Source organism: Mauremys reevesii, linkage group 4 (assembly GCF_016161935.1).
Source record: "Mauremys reevesii isolate NIE-2019 linkage group 4, ASM1616193v1, whole genome shotgun sequence".
In the NCBI taxonomy this organism is placed as follows: Eukaryota; Metazoa; Chordata; order Testudines; family Geoemydidae; genus Mauremys; species Mauremys reevesii.
The window spans coordinates 27,505,165-27,525,458 of NC_052626.1; the positions used below are offsets into that span (position 1 = coordinate 27,505,165).

The 20,294-nt window shown below is 44.6% G+C and overlaps 1 protein-coding gene across 2 annotated transcripts in view; it reads left to right on the forward strand.

Annotated features, from left to right (window-relative positions):
• SYNE3 (spectrin repeat containing nuclear envelope family member 3) overlaps positions 1–20,294 on the forward strand; it is a 105,583-nt gene that overhangs the window by 43,875 nt on the left and 41,414 nt on the right. The window contains exons 3-8 of one of the 2 annotated variants that reach the window (XM_039533854.1): positions 2,321–2,399; positions 3,439–3,478; positions 8,688–8,845; positions 13,857–14,029; positions 14,485–14,794; positions 19,946–20,107. In XM_039533854.1, the coding sequence (XP_039389788.1) occupies positions 3,445–3,478; positions 8,688–8,845; positions 13,857–14,029; positions 14,485–14,794; positions 19,946–20,107 (837 nt within the window). In that variant the 5' untranslated portion in view covers positions 2,321–2,399; positions 3,439–3,444. Of the gene's footprint in view, positions 1–2,320; positions 2,400–3,438; positions 3,479–4,109; positions 4,283–8,687; positions 8,846–13,856; positions 14,030–14,484; positions 14,795–19,945; positions 20,108–20,294 lie in introns of those variants that run through there. The other variant, XM_039533855.1, reaches the window with a different exon arrangement.

Genomic DNA, 20,294 nt, shown 5'->3' on the forward strand with positions numbered 1-20,294 from the left:
AGCAATCTGTGATCACAGCTCCAGTTTAAAATAGCTCCAAGAACATGGAAAGGGACTGCTGACACAAAACTTCAGGGTCAGTCCTGCTGCTACTGAAATCAATGGCAAACCAACAGTGACTTCAATGGGATCAGGATTGGATCCTTTGTTAGGTTTACAACCCTAGTTAATGCTCTACTGAAAAAGATAGTGCTGCTTCTCATATAGAAGGTGTTCACTGGTTGTAAATGTATCAGATTACACAATAAGAGAACTTTGTGTTGGGGTTACAGCCTCTTAGTGGACCTGAGCACAACAGCAAACTCCAACGGCTAATAGGAATAGTCTTTGGGATTGAAAGCATATGCTTGCTTTGTTACTGACCCACAGTGCCTGGCATATAGGCACGGTGGGAGGGTGACTAAGCTATGGAAACCGCTAGAGTTCAGGCAAAAATGAGTCACAGGAAGGCAGCCTATTTTACTCAATTCCAGAAATGTTCTCAACCGTTCAAAATTAATTTAGATGCTATTTACGGTTTGCAGTGGACTATTCAGTTCCCGAAGAAAGAGCTTGGGGGTAAGGTTGCTGTCGGCTTCAATGATTTACTGCACCTGGGATGTAGGCAAGGCTTAGCTTACTCTAGAATTCGGGTTTGTTTGAACACAGAGCGATGCCATTTTTGCAACAGAAAGCCCTGGCATCAGTTCAACGCAGATATTGTTATGAATAATGTCTGAATTATTGGATTATCTACACGCAACTTTACTTACCCTGGATTATGTGCTCTTGAGAGGGTTCCAATGTTTTAGGCCCTGGAGCAGTTATATGCTATTCTTAAAAAAACGTCGGTGGTGTAAATAAAAGCGTGTTCATGTATTTATGATCATGAGCTTTGATCCTCTAGAGATCACACAATTATTTTAAGCATTGAATGCTGTGTTTAGAATAGGGCTGTGTTTGCAAACTCCCTCTTCCATAGGACAGTCATTCCCACAGACTTAAATTTTAATTTTAGCTTAAAAATAATTAAAAACCTAACAATGGCAAACTTTGCCAGTTTCATGTCCATGAAGATGAAGGGTTTTTTAAGATTTGAAAAAATTAGGCCTTCATTTTTTTCCCTCAAGTTTTTGTTTTTTAAAGGGGGAAAGGGCATTGGTACCCTATTAAGGATCAGGTCTGACATATTAGTTCTGAACACTCATTTAGTAGTTGTAAATGTTCATATTTCTAATATATACTTGAAGGTTACCTACAAGGGCCACTGCTTTCAGAGTTGTGTTTTGAGTGCTCCCCGTCACCTGTCAGAGATAGGCAGTTAGCATATCAGGTTCAAAGTCAGTTCTTTTAAAAAGATGGGTCTGAAGCAAAAAGTCCCAGTTCCAAACACTCAGACATTGAGAACATTTGGATCGGATAAGGTGGCTTCAGGCATATTTCTAGATTCTGAACTGTCTAGCCCCTCCTATGGATGGAGTGGTTCTGGCTCCAAGTGAGGAGGATGAGCTGTGAGATGCGTATTAGAATCGTCAGGGGATGTTCACAGCAATACATGTGTCTGTGTAAGCCTTGTTGCCCCTTCTTCTGTCCATCATTTCTTATCCCCATACTTACAGGCTCTTTATTTTGCTGCTTTCACTTGTTCAGTCTGGTCTGGTAGTTGGACTATAAGCTCCTCAGGGCAGGGGGTTTATCATATTTGTTCCCTAAAGCGTCCAGGCTCATTGTAGGGTGCTGTGTAAGTTATTCTCTTTGTACAGGGTCTAGCACAATGGAGGCCTGGGATACTAGGCGTTACTGCAGTACGAATAATAAATACTAATACATTAATAATAAGAGTTACTCTCATCCAGTCAGAGGACAGAAACCGTGATTACCATATTACCTTTGGGTCTAATTAAAACTAATCAGCACAACTGGAGTATTGGGTGTTCCCAATGAACTGTTAGAACAAACTGCTGAGCAAGAATAATTTGCAGAATTTATCTGGAAAATCATTTTGAATAGTACACACATGCAAGAAAATCATAGATTGTTCACATGCAAGGTGTGACCAGCAAAAGGAGTGAAATTGATCAGATACGTTATTCACTAAAAATTGTTCACGCGGCAGCAGTTCCAGTCCCAGCCAAGACCGAGACGCTGTAGAACTTTATTGGTCAGTATTATCAGAACCCTTGCATGGCACCCAGATGTGAACTGGGGGGACCTGCAATCTTTAGCAGACAGGTGGGATTTAATTAATTACATAAATCCCAGCCCCCGGGGCTATGATTCTAAAGTGCTTGGCTTGCAGTGCTTTTCCCTTGGCTGACTGATGGTGTCTCTCTTATTTTAGGGAGCTGAGCAGAAATTGGAAATCTAGTCCGGACAGTTTCACCAGGAGGGGTTCCAAGTTCACAATCTGAAGGTTGCAGGTAGGCTACTAGTTACCTTTTACTGGCAATTGCAGAAGGAGAAGATGCACTTCATTCTGAGGATTTCCTACTAGCATATTAGAGGAATGATGGTCCAGGGATGAGAGCACTAGTCTAGGACTTGGGAGATCTGGCTGCAACTCCCAGTTCTGCTACAGACTTGCTGTGTGATTTGAGCCAGTCACCTAGCCTTTCTGTGCCTCCATTCTGTTGCGTTGTAAGCTGTAGGCACTCCAGCTTCTTTGAGTATTGACTGTCTGTTTATTCAGGCAACAAGTATATAACTTTGCAATAGCTCCACAGACCCACAGTTCCAGCAGTTTCCAACAACGCACCTACCACAACCTGGAACAGCTACACATTTCGTTATCTGACTATCTGCCTGCTCCCCCTGGCGGCTGTTTGTTATACATATTATAACAAGTTCCCCATCTGCTGAATGGAGATGATAGCACTGCCTTACCTCACAGGGATGTTGTGAGGATATCTGCCTTAAAGATTGTGAGGGACTCAGATCCCATGATGATGGGGGCCATATAAATACCTAAGATAGATATTGTACAGTGTTTCACTGGTCATAAAAATAAATTAGAAGTGCTCTTACTTACCCCGGCATTTTACTAATCTGGCTGAATCACAGCAGGATAATGTCTACTAGAGCGAGGTGGCAGAATAAAGGGGAGTGGGAGATTTTGCAATTAAAAGGAAAAGCATTTTCTTTTTTTCCCCCTCACAATTTAAACTTTGAAATTTTGAAGATTTAAAATGTCAAAATTTTAAAAACTTCCATCCAGTTCTGCTGGCTGCCACCCCTGAAGTGAAAAAGGGAGTAACCCTGGAGCTCAGCTCCTGATTTATTTACAAGTCCAGCTTCCTTTTAGAGGAGAATTATTGGTCCACACTTCTGCAAATAGCTTCTTAGAACTGGAAGTTATGGAAGTGTAAAAGTAGGTTTATAAAGTGAGGGGATATTATATAAGAACGGCCATACTGGGTCAGACTAAAGGTTCACCTAACTCAGTATCCTGTCTTCCAACAGTGGTCAATGCCAAGTACCCCAGAGGGAATGAACAGAACAGGTAATCATCAAGTGATCTATTCCCTGTCACCCATTTCCAGCTTCTGGTAAAACTGAGGCTAGGAACACCATCCCTGCCCATCCTGGCCAATAGCCATTGATGGACCAATCCTCCAGGAATTTATCTAGTTCTTTTTTGAACCCTATTATAGTCTTGGCCTTCACAATATCCTCTGGCAAAGAGTTCCACAGATTGACTGTGCGTTGTGTGAAGAAATACTTCCTTTTGTTTGTTTTAAACTTTCTGCCTATTCATTTCATTTGGTGACCCCCTAGTTCTTGTGTTATGAGAAGGAGTAAGTAACACTTCCTTATCTACTTTCTCCACACCAGTCATGGTTTTATAGGCCTTTATCAGATCCCCCCTTAGTTGTCTCTTTTCCAAACTGAAAAGTCCCAATCTTAATAATTACATTTATATTTTATCCCACTGGAGTTTTAAAGGCTTGTCTACACTTAAAACACAACAGCGGCACAGCTGCAGCACTTGAGTGTAGCTGCTACCTATGACAACAAGAGGGAGTCAGTTAGATAATGCACCTTCCTGAGATGCAGTAGCTAGGTTGATGGAAAAATTCCTCCATTGTGACCTCGTACTGTCTACACGGGGACTTTGGTCAACTTAACTATGCCACTCAGGGGTGTGGCTTTTTCACACCCTTCACCAATGTAGTTAAACTGACGTTATTTTGTAGTGTAGACCAAGCCTAAAACAGATCTGTGTGCTGGAAAGAATTATCTTCACTACGAGCTGGTGAACAGATCCAACAAACTGTGTTATCATTCTGATGTTCAATGACACGTGGTAGGTGTCAGTTAAGCTGAAAAGTAGCTGTTGTGATCACGTAGTGGCAGTTGGGTTTGTCAAGTAGCTATGGGTTTCCCTTGAGAATGGGTATTGTTTGGAAATGAGAGGAAAGGAAATGGCAGCGCTGCAAGTAAATGCTCTACACCCTGCCACCCGTGTGACAACCACTTGGCTATAGCCATTAACTTTAAGAAGGAAATGGAAGTGATTGTTCCAAGAACACCCAGCATGTGTTTATTCTTCAGTACATTAGTTTGGACAAACAATTCCTGATGGTCATAAACGTTCCCCACAAATAGTACAGGAAAAAACTGCCTTGGAAGATGTTCAAGGTGCTAGGGTTAATGTCCTGAACCCCCAAAAATGGTTAAGTTGCAGATTCCTGGGGATACAGCTAATGCTTACTAGAATTTCAAGAGTTTCTCCACTTACTCAAATTGGACCAAATTTAGCTCTGCTGTGAGTATGATTCCCACTGAAGTAATCTAGTCCCTTATCTAGGGATGTATGTGCTAATCGTAGCATGACTGAGAGCTGTAGAATTATTAGTATGCCAAGAACTCTCAGCTTTGGAATCGTGGAGATTGATGTGTCGCTTCTACAGTAGTATATGCTAATTCCATCTCCACTTTGAAAGACTTGTGCTCCTATACAACTGTCTCTCTTTCTCAGAACTCTCCTTACACTATCCAGGGCAGCTGAGCAGTTATTAAATTACCCCAGGACCCAAGTACCAAACAATTTCCAGAACCACAATAGCTTCCACACTTGTGCGTTTGTATAAAATTTGACACACTGCAGTGTTTTAAAAACACTTCTCATGTGCAAACCCAGAACCCTAATCTCTTCCAAATGGAAAGAGTTATGAAAAGCCTGAAGTATTTCAATAATTGGAAAATACTGTCCCCAATGGCAAGTGATTTAACTTTCCTGGAGCACTTTTCTTTCCCCCTCTCTTTATTTCTCAGAGAGCTTGGTTCTGGAAGTGAGTCAAGTAGTATATGAGCACAGGAATTCAAGACATACTGAAACCATTTAAAAGCCAGTGCACTATAAATGTTTGGTTTAAAAGTATGTTTAAGAAAGGGATCGATTGTGAAAAATGTGTTACATTAGGAAAAGCAGAATGGCTTTGCAGGGAGAAAAAATGTGTATTGAGAAACTTGGAAAAATAATGATAATATTGCCAAAAATACATTGCACTTAAAGAGTGACTTTGAAGGATCTCAGTAGTGCTTTACAAACACTAACTAATTAAACCTCACAATACGCGATGAGGGCCGTTAAACCTATTTGAAAGATAGTTAAACTGGATGCATAAATTTAACAAAAAAAAGTACTTTAGGAAATTCAGAGAACGCGATGCAGATAGAGGGCCAGATCCTCTGGTACATGGAAGCTGGTTACATAGAAATGTAGGGCTGGAAGGGGTTTGAGAGATCATCTTGTCCACTCCCCTGTTCTGAGACAGAACCAGGTATGCCCACGCCAATCTTGGTGGGTGCTGCTCTGACCCTAAACCCAGCTGAGCCTGCCACTGAATCCCTGAGACAAGGGATTATTCAGGTGATGTAGAACAGCTTCTACACCAGCACCATTCTGGTGGTTGTGCAGGGGTATGGCCAGGGAAATACGAGCACAGCCAGGCATCCCTATGCCCCAATGATCTTCTGTGGTCAGAATGGTGCCTCTGGCTGCTCTAACTTATACAAGGGACTGGACTGACAGCCAGGTAGGTCCATGGCCATGGGGGTGCACGTGTGTGATTAAGCTCCCTTTGCATCCTTTGTCCTGAGCTGTGCTGAGCAGAACTTAGCCACAGCTCAGTATCTGGGTCAGTATTTTATTGGTAAAATCAGGGTTGTTTCTGACCTGATCCCTATTGATTTAAGTGGCCAAGGTTTGTTTTTTTGGAGGGGAAGATATGAGGTCAGAGCTGTGGGGAGGGGCGAGATAGGAATGGGAAAAGTGGATCAGCTAAATGGGTCCGGTTTTGGCTCATCTCTAATATTTTCCACTTACCAAATTACTCAAACTCAGCCCTCAAATACTTTTTATAACCCCTGGATATATTTGAGGAGCTGGCCTGCGTTAGACTACCTCTCTCTCAGTATCTTGGAATGTTCTCCTCTCTTTTGCCTGTACTGTCCCACAGGGGGTGACTGCTTTGTTCAGTGCTTTGTTTGTTTACACCTTTATTTCTTATGATTAATTATTACTCACATATGGTGTCACAGATTTCTTCATTATCAATGTGCATTATAAATTAATACGTAAATAAAGTAGAATCTTTATACAAAAACAGTTCCAAGAGTCACCTCTATAGATCTCAGGTGGGAGGCTGTTCCAGCCACACCAGACCCAAGTGTCTGTAGGACTGTGCCTCTGGCTCATCCCTCAAACCAAACTACACAGAGTAGGATGAGCAGTGCCTCAGTCCTCAGTGAAGCCCACAAGTCCTCCTTCATGTGTGGCCGGATGATTTGGACAACTCATAGAACACATATAAGATGGGACCATTTGTTGTCCAGCCTTGCTGCCAAATATTTCTTAAACTGTTTCTGCGAGAGCTAGGTTTGATTTTCCAAGCCAGAGTTCTCAGTTGGCCTGCACCTTGAGAATGAGTTCACTCCTGGTTCTGTCATAGGAGGGTTTGTGCAACCTAGGACTACCCATTTCCTTTCCTAGAGGCTTCCTAGGCAGGCCAAATCCTTCCTACACACAATCCTTCCATCGCCCCTGCTGAACTTTGTCTGCTAGGTATGTCAGCTTGTCAAACCGGGCCCAGTAGAAGTGAGAACGTAGCAGCCCAACCCGCCCATGACTCCTGCTTCATTGTGGGGCTTGGATCCAGCCGCCATAACTACCCAGGGTATACGTGGCTCAGGCTGGCTGGGAAATGGAGGGAGTCAGTGTCTCCCCTGGGCAGCCTTTGCCTTTGTGGGCTCTGATGAAGCCCTGGCCTGTGCCCTCCACCAGGAGAACCCGCAGTGGAGTGTGCAGCAGTATTACTCCCTTGCCTAGGGAGAATCCCCTCTCCAGCACAGCTACCCCCATGGGCACAGAGGAATGCACATTTGGACCCTGATTCAGGGTGATGCTGCAGCTGTGACAAGCGTGTGAGAATGCGCATGCCCTGCCACCACAGTGAGAGGAACAGCAACAGGCTAGTGAAAAGCTAGGGTTGGGGTGGGGGTGTGTAGTGGAAGTGGGGGAGGGGGCATAAACAGGTCACTCTCCTTCCCCCCTGCCCCCAGTGGTTATGATCAGGGTGTCTTCTAATTTCAAGATGTAATCAGAAATCCTGGGCTGGATTCACCAAGGGCCATACTCTGCCTCCCCTTGCGCAGTACTGGACTGTGTGGAAGCAGTCCCATGGAAATCAGTGGGAACGCTTCCAGAGTGAAGTCCTACTTGATCAGAATAACAGTGGCAAAAATGGGACCTCGGGAATTATCTCTAGACCTTTAAAGAAAGACATTCAGTTGTGGAGAACAAATAGGCATAACGTTTTCATTAAGGAGAAACTGACTGCCAGGCATTGGCTTGAGCCAAAACCCATTGAACACCAGGAGCCTCTTTATATTGACTTTGGATCTGGTCCACAAAACCTTTTATCTATAAGTCCCCAGTTCAAATCCACCCAAAGTGCACAGGCACTGAAAGATGGTCCCATCTGATGACTGACAGTGATCTGTGTTAGCTGTCTCAGCCCAGTTCCTGCAGGAATGGGGTCCGTATCTCAAAACCATCACCACAACTTGCTCTGATTATCAGCCTCCTTAGAAGTTTCAGCAGAGTGGATTTAACTGCAAGGTGCTGAGTACTTTGGTTTGATCTGGCCAACTTCATTGAGACAATTCATGTTTAAGGTTATGCGCACACTCAAGTGCTTGGCTAGGCCAGGGCCAGGGCCAGGTGCTCAGTACCTTGCAAGGCTGAGCCCTAAATGGGCTTAAAGAGAGTCATGTTGATGGACGTGTTTAGATTCCCGCTGCCTGTGCTGTGCATGTTCTGGGAAAATACGAAGGACGTTAGTGTCCAGTCTGGTACATTTCATAAGCATCAAATTAACCTAATTTGGTTTTCAAATAAATGCAGTGACCATTAGCCCTTTGAATGTCAGCCCAAATCACAGAGCTTAAAGGAGTGTCCCAACTTCATCTCGTTCCCTTGTATCCTTTCATTTTAGAAGCTCGGAGTTTGAACTTTTACTCCATACTCACCTCTGTTGAGTCTCATGGAGATTTAGGACTACTGTGGGTTGTGGATTTTGATGCCATTAATCAAAAAGAGATCAGTAAAGTTACTTTCCTCTTTTCCCTGCTCCTTAAGACTGTGAGAGACTTTCCTGAGAAGAGAAATTGTTTGTTTTTAATTCCGCATTTCTTTATCTTTTTAGTTTCCTCTAATGCAATGACTCAGCAGCCCCAGGATGAATTTGACACAAGTGTGGAGAATGCAGAAGCCTGGATGAAAGCCATCCAGGAGAGACTGCGGATCAATGACAACACCAAGGGACCTCGGTCTGCCCTGGAAGCCAGGCTAAGAGAGACTGAGGTAGGGGCAGACTGATATTCCTTTCTGAGAGACAGATTTACAAGTGGCATTGGCACTGCAGGGACTGCCAGGAGTCATGGAGAAGTTGCCATTAGGAGACGATCAAGGTGGGATAGGGCATGAAAATAGCCCCACTAGCTGTAAGGTTGCTCCCATTTGGGCAGGATCACTTCAGCATTCTCTCCAGCTTCTTCTTTTGCAAGCTGCTTATTGCTGCCATAGAAAAAGGGAATAGAATGGGGGGGGGTGCGGGGAGGTTTGCATCCTGCTGTTAGATTAGATGCTCCCAGACTTTTCATGTGTATTTGGAAGACTAAGAGCAATCCTGATTTACCAAAGTATCTCAGCTGCCGTACCCAGCACTCATTCATTTGTGCATGCTAAAGTGGACGTTTAGTTGCTTTTCGCAATCACAAGACTGGGGTTTGCAACCACCCAATGCAGTTCAGGAAATGATGCTACCAGATGAGGCCAGTAGCCCATCACATCCCACGTCTCTGACAGGGGACAATACCCCAGAATTTGATAATGCCACAATCAACCATTTTGTATGTTCAGCCACTGCCAGCTGAAAACCAAACATCACATAGCTAGGCAAATCTTTGGCCTTTATGAGGCAAGGTCAGACAGCTGCATACTTGCATTTTTTTAATCAGAATAGGAGGATGGGGCAGAAAGTTAACAAGTGTTGAAGAGAGTGAGTGAGGTTTTAAGTGCCCCAGACACATTGTTATGACTAGAAAATGTTTTGATGATAAGAGATAATGAGTAGTTTTGCTCAAATTAGGAGAATTGGTGACCCACTAGGAGTCACTATAGGTTGTGTGCTTTGTTTGAAGTTTAGCTATAGAAAGATTAGGTGAAAGAATATGCTTTGGAACATTTCAAGGAAGCTTTCTTTTGGACATGGATCTGACAGCTAAGTTCCCCTGCAGCTAGCTGGAAGGCGGGGCCCCCTGGAAGGCTGACCACTGATTCCTCAAAACCATTTCTTAACTGTAAGTAAATATACCATATATACTTGTTCATAAGCCAAATTTTTTTAGTAAAAAAGGGAATCACCCGAGAAGGCGGTCGGCTTATGAACGAGTATAGAGAGGGAGAGGTGGGACACAGCCCCTCCCCCCAACAAAGGGGGCAAGGAGAGGCAGCGCAGCCAGCAGAGACAGAAGGGAAGAGGTGGGGCCAGAGTCTCTCCACTTCTGGCCAGGCTGCTCTCCCCCAAGCCTCCTAAGCAGCTCCAGCTCCAGGGCTGGCAGGCTGCAGCGGTGCCGCTTGGCCCCACCCCCCAGAGCAGGCTGTGTCTGTGCCGCCTGGCCCGCTGGAGCACACTGCAGCCGTGCCGCCCAGTCTGGCCCGCCAGAGCGGGTTGTGGCCGTGCTGCCCAGCCTGCCTGGCCCTCCCCAGATAAGGTGGGAAGGGATGGGATGGGGAGAGTGTGCGGCTCCCAGGCTAGGGACGGGGTCACGTGGGGGGTGGTCACAGGGGTTATTCCCCTGACTCCCAGCTTCTCCCCCACAAAAAAAATCCCCACCAGTTGCTGGCCCGGCCTGTCAGGGTAAGCAGCTCGCGTGCCAGGACACTTTGTTTACTTAGGTTTACCTCCGTGCCTGCGGACGCTGGAGGTAAACAAACCATCTCGGCCCACCAGCAGCTTATCCTGATGGCCCGGGAGCCAAAGTTTGCTGACCCTGAATTATAGGGTCCACTTATGAACGGGTTATAAAATTTTTCCATTTTTACTTATCCATCTTGGGGGTAAGGGGTCAGCTTATAAACGAACCGTCTTATGATCGAGTATATACGGCACTTGTTTTGAAATGCTCTAGCCTGACTGCAACTCTGTGTGTCTGCGTGTGCGCGCACACGTGCGCACAGATGGATGAGCTGTGCCACCCATTGATTTATTCCTGATCCTGCCTGGAGAGAGACAATAAGTTACCACTGCTTTGGGTTCTGAGAATCCCTGGATAACACCAGATGCTATCGAGAAAGGTACCGGAATCCCAGGGATGGACAGTTAGGGAATAATCTGTCTGTAGGACAAGTTTCTTCCTAAACCCTGTCAGTTAGTGGGTTTATAGCTCTCATCCTTTTAATGGAACTGTGAATCTGTGCATTATCTACAAAGATCATATTTTGTATGATCCTGTTAATCTCTTGGCAAATGATCTGGTGGCAAATGAATTATGCCTTGTGTGTTTAAAAAATAGTGTTTACTTTTATCCATTTTAATTGTGTTGCCTTTCAATTTCATTCGATGTCCCTTGTTTTTGTACACTGAGAAAACTGGTTGCTCCTATCTACCCCAGCTGTACCATTCATTATTCTAGTGGGGCAGTAGGTTGAGACTAGTATCACTGCATCCTTCCCCAGGGCACCCTCAGGCTGGGCCTTTACACTCACTTGGGCCTCTGCTCTGAGAGGCCTGAGTGTTCCGCTGTGCCAGTCCAGTCATAAGAGGTACTCAGCGTACAAAAACGTGTTTTCTCTGGCTGAGCCCTGGGCAGGCTGGTCCTTTCAGGGTTGCAATGAACCCTGCTCCTTTCAGGGTTGCAAAAAGAATGAACACAAATGGATAAGGTGTGGTAAGGCTCTTTCTTCTGAAGGCTTCTGTAAATCTCCTGTGGCCCCAACGAGGCTCACAGGCTAACATGGAAGAACAGTCCCAGCAAATGTGGGTCAGCATCGAGTCGTCCCTTCCATCAGGGAGTGGCTGTTGGGCTGCACTGATCTGAGGAGTTCCCGCCAGGTCTGCTCTGCCACTAGCTGTGCTGTGTTTTACCTTTTTACAATCCTCCCTTCAAGTCTGACATCCCTCACAGGTGTGGCAAGGCAGGGCCAACCGAGCCCACAATAGCTCATTAACCCTGTGTTCCCCAGTGTGGGGTTTGTATACCCCATCGCACTAGCTTATTTTCTACACATCTCTCATATTTCCCTGTGATAGGCCTGTTCTCTAAATGAAACCGCCTTCTCTGTTTGTTTTCAGATGAACATCTTTCTGTGCATCTAGTCATGTTTGCCCCCACCTTTGAACCCCCTCTGTTTTTGAGATGGGATGACTAGCACTGAAAAATGGCACTCCTGGTGGGGTGATTTATATAATGACGTTGCAGTATTTTCAGGACCGTTTTCTCAAATGGGGTTCATTGTGGGTTGGAGCATGTACCAGGCCTAGCATAGAGACTCATCCGCGAGCTGGTGGTGATGGGCCGACTTGCATAGCAGTCACAAAGGCTGGAAGTTCCTATTTCATTTTGGATTGTGGATTTGTTTCTGCTTTCGGATGATCACAGCCCTTACCTTTTGCATAAGGAATGTTGATACCCACAACATCGTAATGCAGTCAGAGAATTCAGGAAAGTCAGTGCTGTGGGAGACAGTTTATCAAGGGGTTCTGTCAACATTACAGATCACAAGAATGAAGATTATGTGGTTTGTGATGATTTTACCTGGGCTGATATAAAGCTGATGCCTTTGTTGGACTTTGGAACAGGGTCATAATGCATAGAAAATCCTTGTTATAGTAGCTTTTTTAATCTGGATATTGGAAATCCATCATTATTATTAAACAAAAAGCAGTGGCTCTTCATTAGTTCTACCTTTCTTTCCCCTCTTCCTCCTCTGCCACCCAGCTGATGTCTCCTTCTGGCCTGCTCATTCTTTCACTCATTACCTTTTTTTAAATAAAAACATCCGTTCCAAGTGCCTCTTTCCCAGTTGGCTTGCATTTATTCAGGCTTCCTCACTATGATTTATTTTCTGTTCATTTGCTAATGAAAATGCCAGCCAAAGAAAACAATCATTAGAAATAATGCCAGCTCCAACCACGGCTTTCTCAGTCGTGGGCTCATTTGCTTTCATGTCACTTCGAGCAGGAATAAGACTGAAGCCTGGACTAAGTTTTGGTTTTGAATCTTTCTATTGGTTGCTGGGTGTGGTTTATATTTTCCCCTGTGCTCTGTTTTTGTTTTTTTGTGTTTTTACAAGTAAAGAATCAAATGATGTATTTATGGGTAATAAGGCAAATCACTCTGGACAAATCACTTAGGCCTAAATTTTTAAAAGTGACCTCAGATTTTGAGTGTCTCAACATTTTCCTTTTGGCACCCCTTCCCCCAGCTTGAATGAGTGTGGTTTCCCAGAACTGTGCAGAGGAACAGCAGGGAAAGGAAGTCTAGTGGTCTGCGTGATAGTGGGAAGGTGATGCTGGAAGGCTGACAACACTACTAGGGCAGAATTAAGGTGGTGTGTGTGGTGTGGGGTGTTTGTACTAGGGTTTAGGTTTGTCTCTGGGTGGAAGAGTGGAAGATACACAGTGTTAGATGGCTTAATTTTCATTTCCTTGCTTGTAGGTTTTGTGTTAGGTATGCAGGTATGTGCCAGAGCCTTAACTGATACACAACATGTTTTTGTGTAGAAATAGAATTTAATAGCAGAGAGATAATTCTCTAATCTTTTTATAGGGTGGCTCAAAGTGTGTCTTCTATGATTTGCAACAAACTGCTTTTTTTGTGCAGCTCCCATGGCATGTTCTGGTGCAACTTACAATACTGGCTTTGCTCAATGTTTCCCATGAATAGTGTCTCCTCTGCACTTATTCCAGGAAAGTGAATTAGACGTCATGTGCTTATGTAGTGCAATAAATCTGTAGCAGTAGTGGAGACACGCTAGTACAGGCAAGTCCTATAGAACTTAATAGGCACAAACCCAACAGGGCTGTGTAGAAATTACCGTGAAAACCTACAAAAGTTACCCGAAAATGATCTACCTTCTGTTGGTGGTGGTAACTATTTTACAACAGGGATATATTTCTCTATTAATTAAATCCTGTAAGAATACTGAAAAAAACAGTAGGAAAGTTCTTATTTCTATCAAATTTTGTAGGAGTTTTCCAGCAGGGGTGCAGTGATTTCCATATAAAAACAAAGGTCGAATTCAATAACTACACTGGCAGGCTCTCTCTCTTTTTTTTTTTTAATGTTTTCAGTTTTGTGTTTTCTAATAGAAAATTTGTGCGTTGGAGCCAGAAGGTCGATTGAAAATGGATTTGGTCCTGATGAAAGCAGATGCCCTTCTTCGCTGCATCAGCGAGGAGGAAAAGCATGAGATACTATCCAAACTGAAAGACATTAAAGCCATGTGGGAAGAAACAGCCATCTACATTACTCATTGCCACAGGTAGGACACATGCTGTTTCCACAAAGACTGTATTTGACATATTGGGTCAGACTGTGGCTTGTCTAATGCTCTCAGACAATGCTGCCTTACTCCTTGCTCTGGCTATCTGTATTGTGGTGGGGAGAGAGGAGCCTTCACTGGGTTCCCATGCATATGTCGGAAAGGAGCAAAGAGTAGGTGGAACCTTGGCTCTGCATCTACCCACAATATGCCAGTTCAGTGACCTGAGAAATAATCTTTGCCAAGCACAGGGCTAGCACAGGGTACTTCTTCTCACAGCCGGGGGGAGCTGGGCAGTGGATTGTGACACTCAGGTCAATGAAGCTAGGCTGATTTATCCTGTCTGAGAATCTGATTCTTTATTGTCAACATTTTTTAAAGCATCTTAAACTCCCCACCCTTTTCACTGGTCCTGGGAGAACCTCATGTATCTTGTTTCTCACTTTCCCCAACAGCCGTATCGAATGGGTGTGGCTGCACTGGAGTGAATACTTGAAAGCCCAGGATGAGTTTTACGCCTGGATTCATAACAGGAAGGTTACCTTGGAGCCTGACATAGAGCTGCAGCTCGGTTTAAAGGAGAAGCAATGGCAGCTGAGCCACTCCCAGGTTCTGCTGAACGATGTCCTAAATCAGTCAGTCCTGCTGGAAAGGCTGCTGGAGGAAGCTGCTTCCTTGTTTAACAGGATAGGTGACCCGAGTGTCGATGAGGACGTCCAGAAGAAGATGAAGGTGGAATATGAAGAAATAAAGGCAGAAGCTCAGGTAAAACGCAACTGTCAAAGAGAGGAGGGTTTAGGATGCTCACCAGTTACTAGCCTGTATTATTTACTATTAGTGTTTCTGATATGAGAGCTAGGAGTTCCCAATATGGTTCATGGGGAAAGAATGTATCGATAGTGCAAAGAAGATTTGAGTGTTCTTAACAGGGCAAGATTAATACGAACAATCCCAAAGCAAATGCTTCCCTGCCCTTTGGTAAATCAAAGATCTCAGTGTGATCTTGATGCAAAATAATCCATCCAAGGAGATGAGGAAGCATCCCAACTCCGCACCCTCATTAGAGGCTATAACACAAATCCCTAGATCAAGACTCACACACCATAATCCCAGAGTTGGCAAGCAGTTAATGCTTTTCCAACACAAAGAATAGGCAGCCAACAGTAATAGCTAAAAAATTTTCAATAGATGCTAATTCATTTTCCAGTCTGCACCTGCCCTCAATCCCAGAGGTACAGTGGTCATTAGACAAGAGGGTGGCCAACATTATAATTCACCTTTTCATGTCCCTGACTCACTTTGATAGTTGGTTTGGGTGAAGGTTTGAGATGAGACAATATCCTTCACTTCCACAGCCAGTGGGAAGGATCTGGCTACGAGACAAGGATTTGCCTTTGGTGGGTAGGAGAGGCTTACACGTAGGGATGCTCAAGACACTAAAGCAATGAGAGTAGATCAAGGACATATCTAGGGTATATCCAGCCACCTGTACAGTAGCTTTTGTACATCAGTGGCTTTGGATTTGCCTTGGGGAAGAACAGGCATTCCAGTGTCTGGTAACTGACTAATCCAAACTAGTGTTAATAAAACTGAACTCCGTTACATGGGCTCTGTCATCTGCCTGTACAACCATGACACCTGCTCTTCTTCCCCACTTCTCCACCCAGACCCAGGATTGGGTGGTGCTGGTGATTGGTGGACACTCTCATCCCAAGAAATCATCGTTCAAGGGGAGCACAGAGTCTCATTGGAGGGGCAGTGTGGGGAAGTTGTGGTTCTGTGGGAAACAGAAGCCTCGAGTCTCCAGGGCTAGAATCTTTCATGAGGATGAACTTGAGTTACTTTTTCATTTAAAATATTTTAAAAAATCTAAACCCCTATTCTGTGCCTGCAGCTGCCGCAGTCACACTTCCTAGCCATAAATACATCTAAAGAAACATTTAATCCAAGTCAGGTTGCAGAGTAAATCCATTCATTAAAAACACCCCTTTTTGCTCCTGGCAATTCAACTCTTGGGATTGTAAATTTCACCAGATTCCCAATTTAAATGTTTCATGACTTCTCTCTAAACAAGGGTTTGTCCTTTATCCATGAACAGCTAATATTTGTGTTGTGCAGTTTGATATTTGGACTAGCTAGTTCCCTCAAACAAATTATCTGAATACAGAGCGCCTGAGTCAGATCTCTTAGGCTAGTTTTACACCGGCATAGATTTACACTGATTGTTGCTGCTGTGAGCTCAGAATCAGGCCCAGTGTATTTAGGTAAAATACATGCTGATGTCTCCACCTAACTGAGGCTCTAGAAAAGGCAGCTGAAGCAGCTACAAATGCCACCTTGCACCGGAAGAGAAAGTGAAACAATCCAGTTGAAAAATCTCTGGAGGCTGCGGGTGGAAGGGGTGGTGGAAAACATTAGTTTTCGTGACTGAAATAAGTGGAGGACTCATTGGCTGATTCCAAGATTAGAGGCAGCTTGGGAGTCTTGCCAGGCAGTGAATAATGTTAGCTGAAGGAACCTTGCTACCTCTCACAATGGGAGGGAGGACTGAATGAAAGAGATCCCGTAATCTGAGTTGTCTCAGCCCCTCTCATGATCGGGGGCCAGACTACGTGTAAATTGCAAATGACAGCTGAATTCCAAAGTTGGCTGCAGGAGACAGCTTGCTGGTACTTGTAAATTTCACTAGTACTCAAGAAGCTCTTTTAGATCTCGTGCAGTTGTCCATTTCTGTCACAGGCTGAGCAAGTGAATTCCATTTCTCAAATGGTTTAACTGTGATATTGCTTCTCCGGTGAGTTAACGTATTTTCTTGCTGCCACTGAGTATCCTTCTCACTCCCAAACTGAAAATTATATTCACTGGAATGTCTTTTAATTACAGTTGTTGTAACATTTTTACACACAGCAGCCAAGTCCCTCCCCCGCTCCACATGTCTCTTCCACCCCCTCTGCCCTCCCCCCCCCCAAAAGTTATTGGTACTAACCAAGAATGTAATCTAAATATAAATAATCACTGAGAGATCCTGTCTTTCTTGTTTAACCAGAACAGTAGTGAAGTAAAGTTTCAACTCTTATTCAATCTAGGCTGGTGCAAAACACAAATATTTTGATTCCCATTGGTTCTCTTAAATTAAACCTACAGGTTCTTGGCTCCGTCTTTCATTCTACTCTCAGACAATCCCATGTGAGTTAAGGGGAGAGAGTGGCAGAGGGTGGCTTGAAGTCATTTTTGGCGCCTTCCCAATTCTGGGCTGCTCCAGGGGCTGAAACAACCTCTAGCGAAATTTCAGCACCCCTAAGTTATGGCATCCTCTGCAGAGCTCAGATTGACCATGGTAGCATGCTGTACAGCTCTGCCCCAATACATTCTCTTCTGTCTCCAGCCCCACAACTGCCCTCACACACCTCCTGTACCAATGCTTGCAGGGAGCCAGCAGAGGCCCCACACAGTGCCTGCACCAGGAATTCTCCCTCAGTTGTTTGCTGGCTACTTATAGCCTCTGTTTGCTGCTGGAGTGGCAGATAGTGTATGTCTACACTGCACACTAAACCTGAGCTCTGACTCAGGTTTGAGCCCAATCCCCACTTCTGTCCACACACACATCAGTCTGACTTGGGTCAGCAAGCACTCAGGACCCGGGTCCTAGGATCCCGCTAAGGGAGTGGGTCAAAGCCCTGTCATTTTGCAGTGCGGACCCAGGTCAAGCTGCAGACCTAGTCAGAAGGTCTGCATAGTGCTGTATGGACGTGTTAGCACAGCTCTGAGACATGAATCCCGCAATTGTAAAGCAAGGTTTACAATGCAGTGTGAACACTCAAACTCTGATTTGGAAACACCAAGTCTATAAGCCTGGGTCCCGCAGACCTGGGCTAAGTGTGCAGTGTAGACATACCCATAGAGGCCAGAGAATGGGGTAGACCTTCATGCTTTATCTCTTGGGTAACGATGCACCAAAAGCATGTCCTGAACCTGAAACCAATAACCTGCATATATTCTTCACAATGTCATCTCTTAGTATTCCCCATCTCAGCCTGCTTGGGATCTGTTATTTTCTTGTCAGTACAAACATTCCTCCTCATGCCACATCTTGGCTGGTAGATGTTCTCTGATTATTCAAGTGCTTCTGCAGAAGGCAAGAGTTAATGCTCCTTTTGTGTTGCTTCTCAGTGAAAAGAATAATTAGTTGACTGACAGAGCAAATGGCAGCGTCTTTCTCTTCATTAAAAGTTGCACTCAGAGGCAGCTCCTTCTAGCAGTCTGGCAGGTTTTCAGCCTGCCCTTGGTTAGCTTTTCATATGATAGCTTAGCACAATGTTGCGTCTGTTCAAATGTGTGTAATTTATCACATGACCTGATTGATCGCAACATTTTCAGCAGTAATCTCCAAGCCTTGGACTGCTTCATTTTGGTTGAACAGCTTGTCCCAGGCAGAAGTTAAGCTACTTCTCAATTTAAGCTGTGCATCTCCTCCTTAATCAGCCTTTGTAATTTTACTGTAAGATGCTGGAGCACATTTTCACCATAATTCTGTTTATCAATCAGATTTGAATCCTGCCACTTGGGAGTTTTTACAGTTTGCACTTCCTGCCCTAGTGTATTTATGTCTTCAGTTCACTTTCTCTGCCAAGGGATCTGGCCCACTATGTGCAAGGCTTGATTTGAGGTCTATGATCCCTCACACTAGGCTAGGCCAGGCCCAGATCACACGCTTTGCTACAGAGCTCCCTAGCCTGCAAGTAGGATCAGGAATGTGCCCTGAAATTTAAAGGACAGATTCCCATTTCAACAGAGTTTTCAATACTCCACGTAATTGAGATCAGAATTTTGCCTTCTGACTGCAAAGACTGTCACCGTGGGGCAGATTCTCCAGTGCAGTGTAGCTGCTTTGCATTGCACCACTGTCACGGTCTGGCCCTAAAGCAAGAGGGACTGGCTCTGGAGGATCATCCCAGCACAAGGGTGATTCTCTGGTGTCTGGAGCTGACATATGGCCTCATGCATTTCTCTGCCTCTGCGCTGCTGGCATGGCTGGAGGAGAGGTGACATGGCCAGAATGCTCCTATACCATGGTGTCTTCAGACTGCTGGAGTTGTTTGCAGAGGACACAAGACAGAGGTACCCTCAGACTATTCCAACTTGATGCAGGGTCTGCACAGAGCAGCTCCAGGGCCAGGGGAGAGCAGATGGGAGCTTTGAGTCACTTTTCCCCCTAGACCAGTGACCTGACCTCTGTGTAGATCAGCCAGATTCCAGGATCCAGTCCTGTCTCTGGCCCCTGCATTGGGACATAAGGTGTGTGTAGAGAGATGTCTCCTTGCTGCCTGCCCCTAGTTTGTGCAGAGCCAAACACTGCCAGGCCCTATATATTGTGCCAGTGAAAGCAAAGTCTTTGGAGGTTACCATAGATGCTAAAAATATTGCAGAGTTTCTAATGTGCAATTATAGCAGTTTCTTTACATCTTGTTTAAATGGCAAGTGCTGTGAAATAATTGACATGCCTCAGGCATGATCAGACAGAGTAATCCTATACTTTTTGCCAGCATGGAGGCTGTCGCTGTAGCTTGTAGGCTGACCCCATATATTGTCTCTGTTTCAAAGCAAAGTTGGGAAAGGATAATACTGCTTTTTAATGAAAAATACGAAGCTTTGGAAAAGGGAGGCTTGGCCCTGACCTCACAGGACCTTGCTATCTTTTGTTCTCTGAATAAATGTTGAGATGCTACAGCACAGCCGAGACCCAGAGAAAGCTTTACATATTTTTGTCCTCATACTGGAGATGAGGTGTGAATTCCTGAAAAGGTTGAGTGACATGAGGGTGAAAGGAAGTGGGCTCTGTTTTCCTAGTTAAAAATGCAACCTGTGAAGAGACAGGTAAGCTCTTGCCCTCACCATTTTGGACGTTTCTTGTTACAGTGCAGAGTGAAATTGCTTGAAAAGATAACAAAGGAACATGAGCAATACAAGACCAACGTCGACCAATTTCAATCGTGGCTGAATGGTGTGACTGAAAGATTGAACTGCTGCGTCGGAGAAACAACAAAGTCTCCAGCAGACAACGGGCTAAAGACATTGCAGGTTCTTTATGATACAGTTCTAGTAGCGGGAGGGAGAGCACTGTTAAGAAATGCATTCTCCTCAGCTGAATCCCTTCTCGTGTATATTCCCCAAATCATACAAATATTTAACAGAAGACTGTATTCCTAAGATTTGTGTGGCTCTAAGAGTATGCTGTGGGCCTAGAATTCAAGCACTGTAAGTTCAA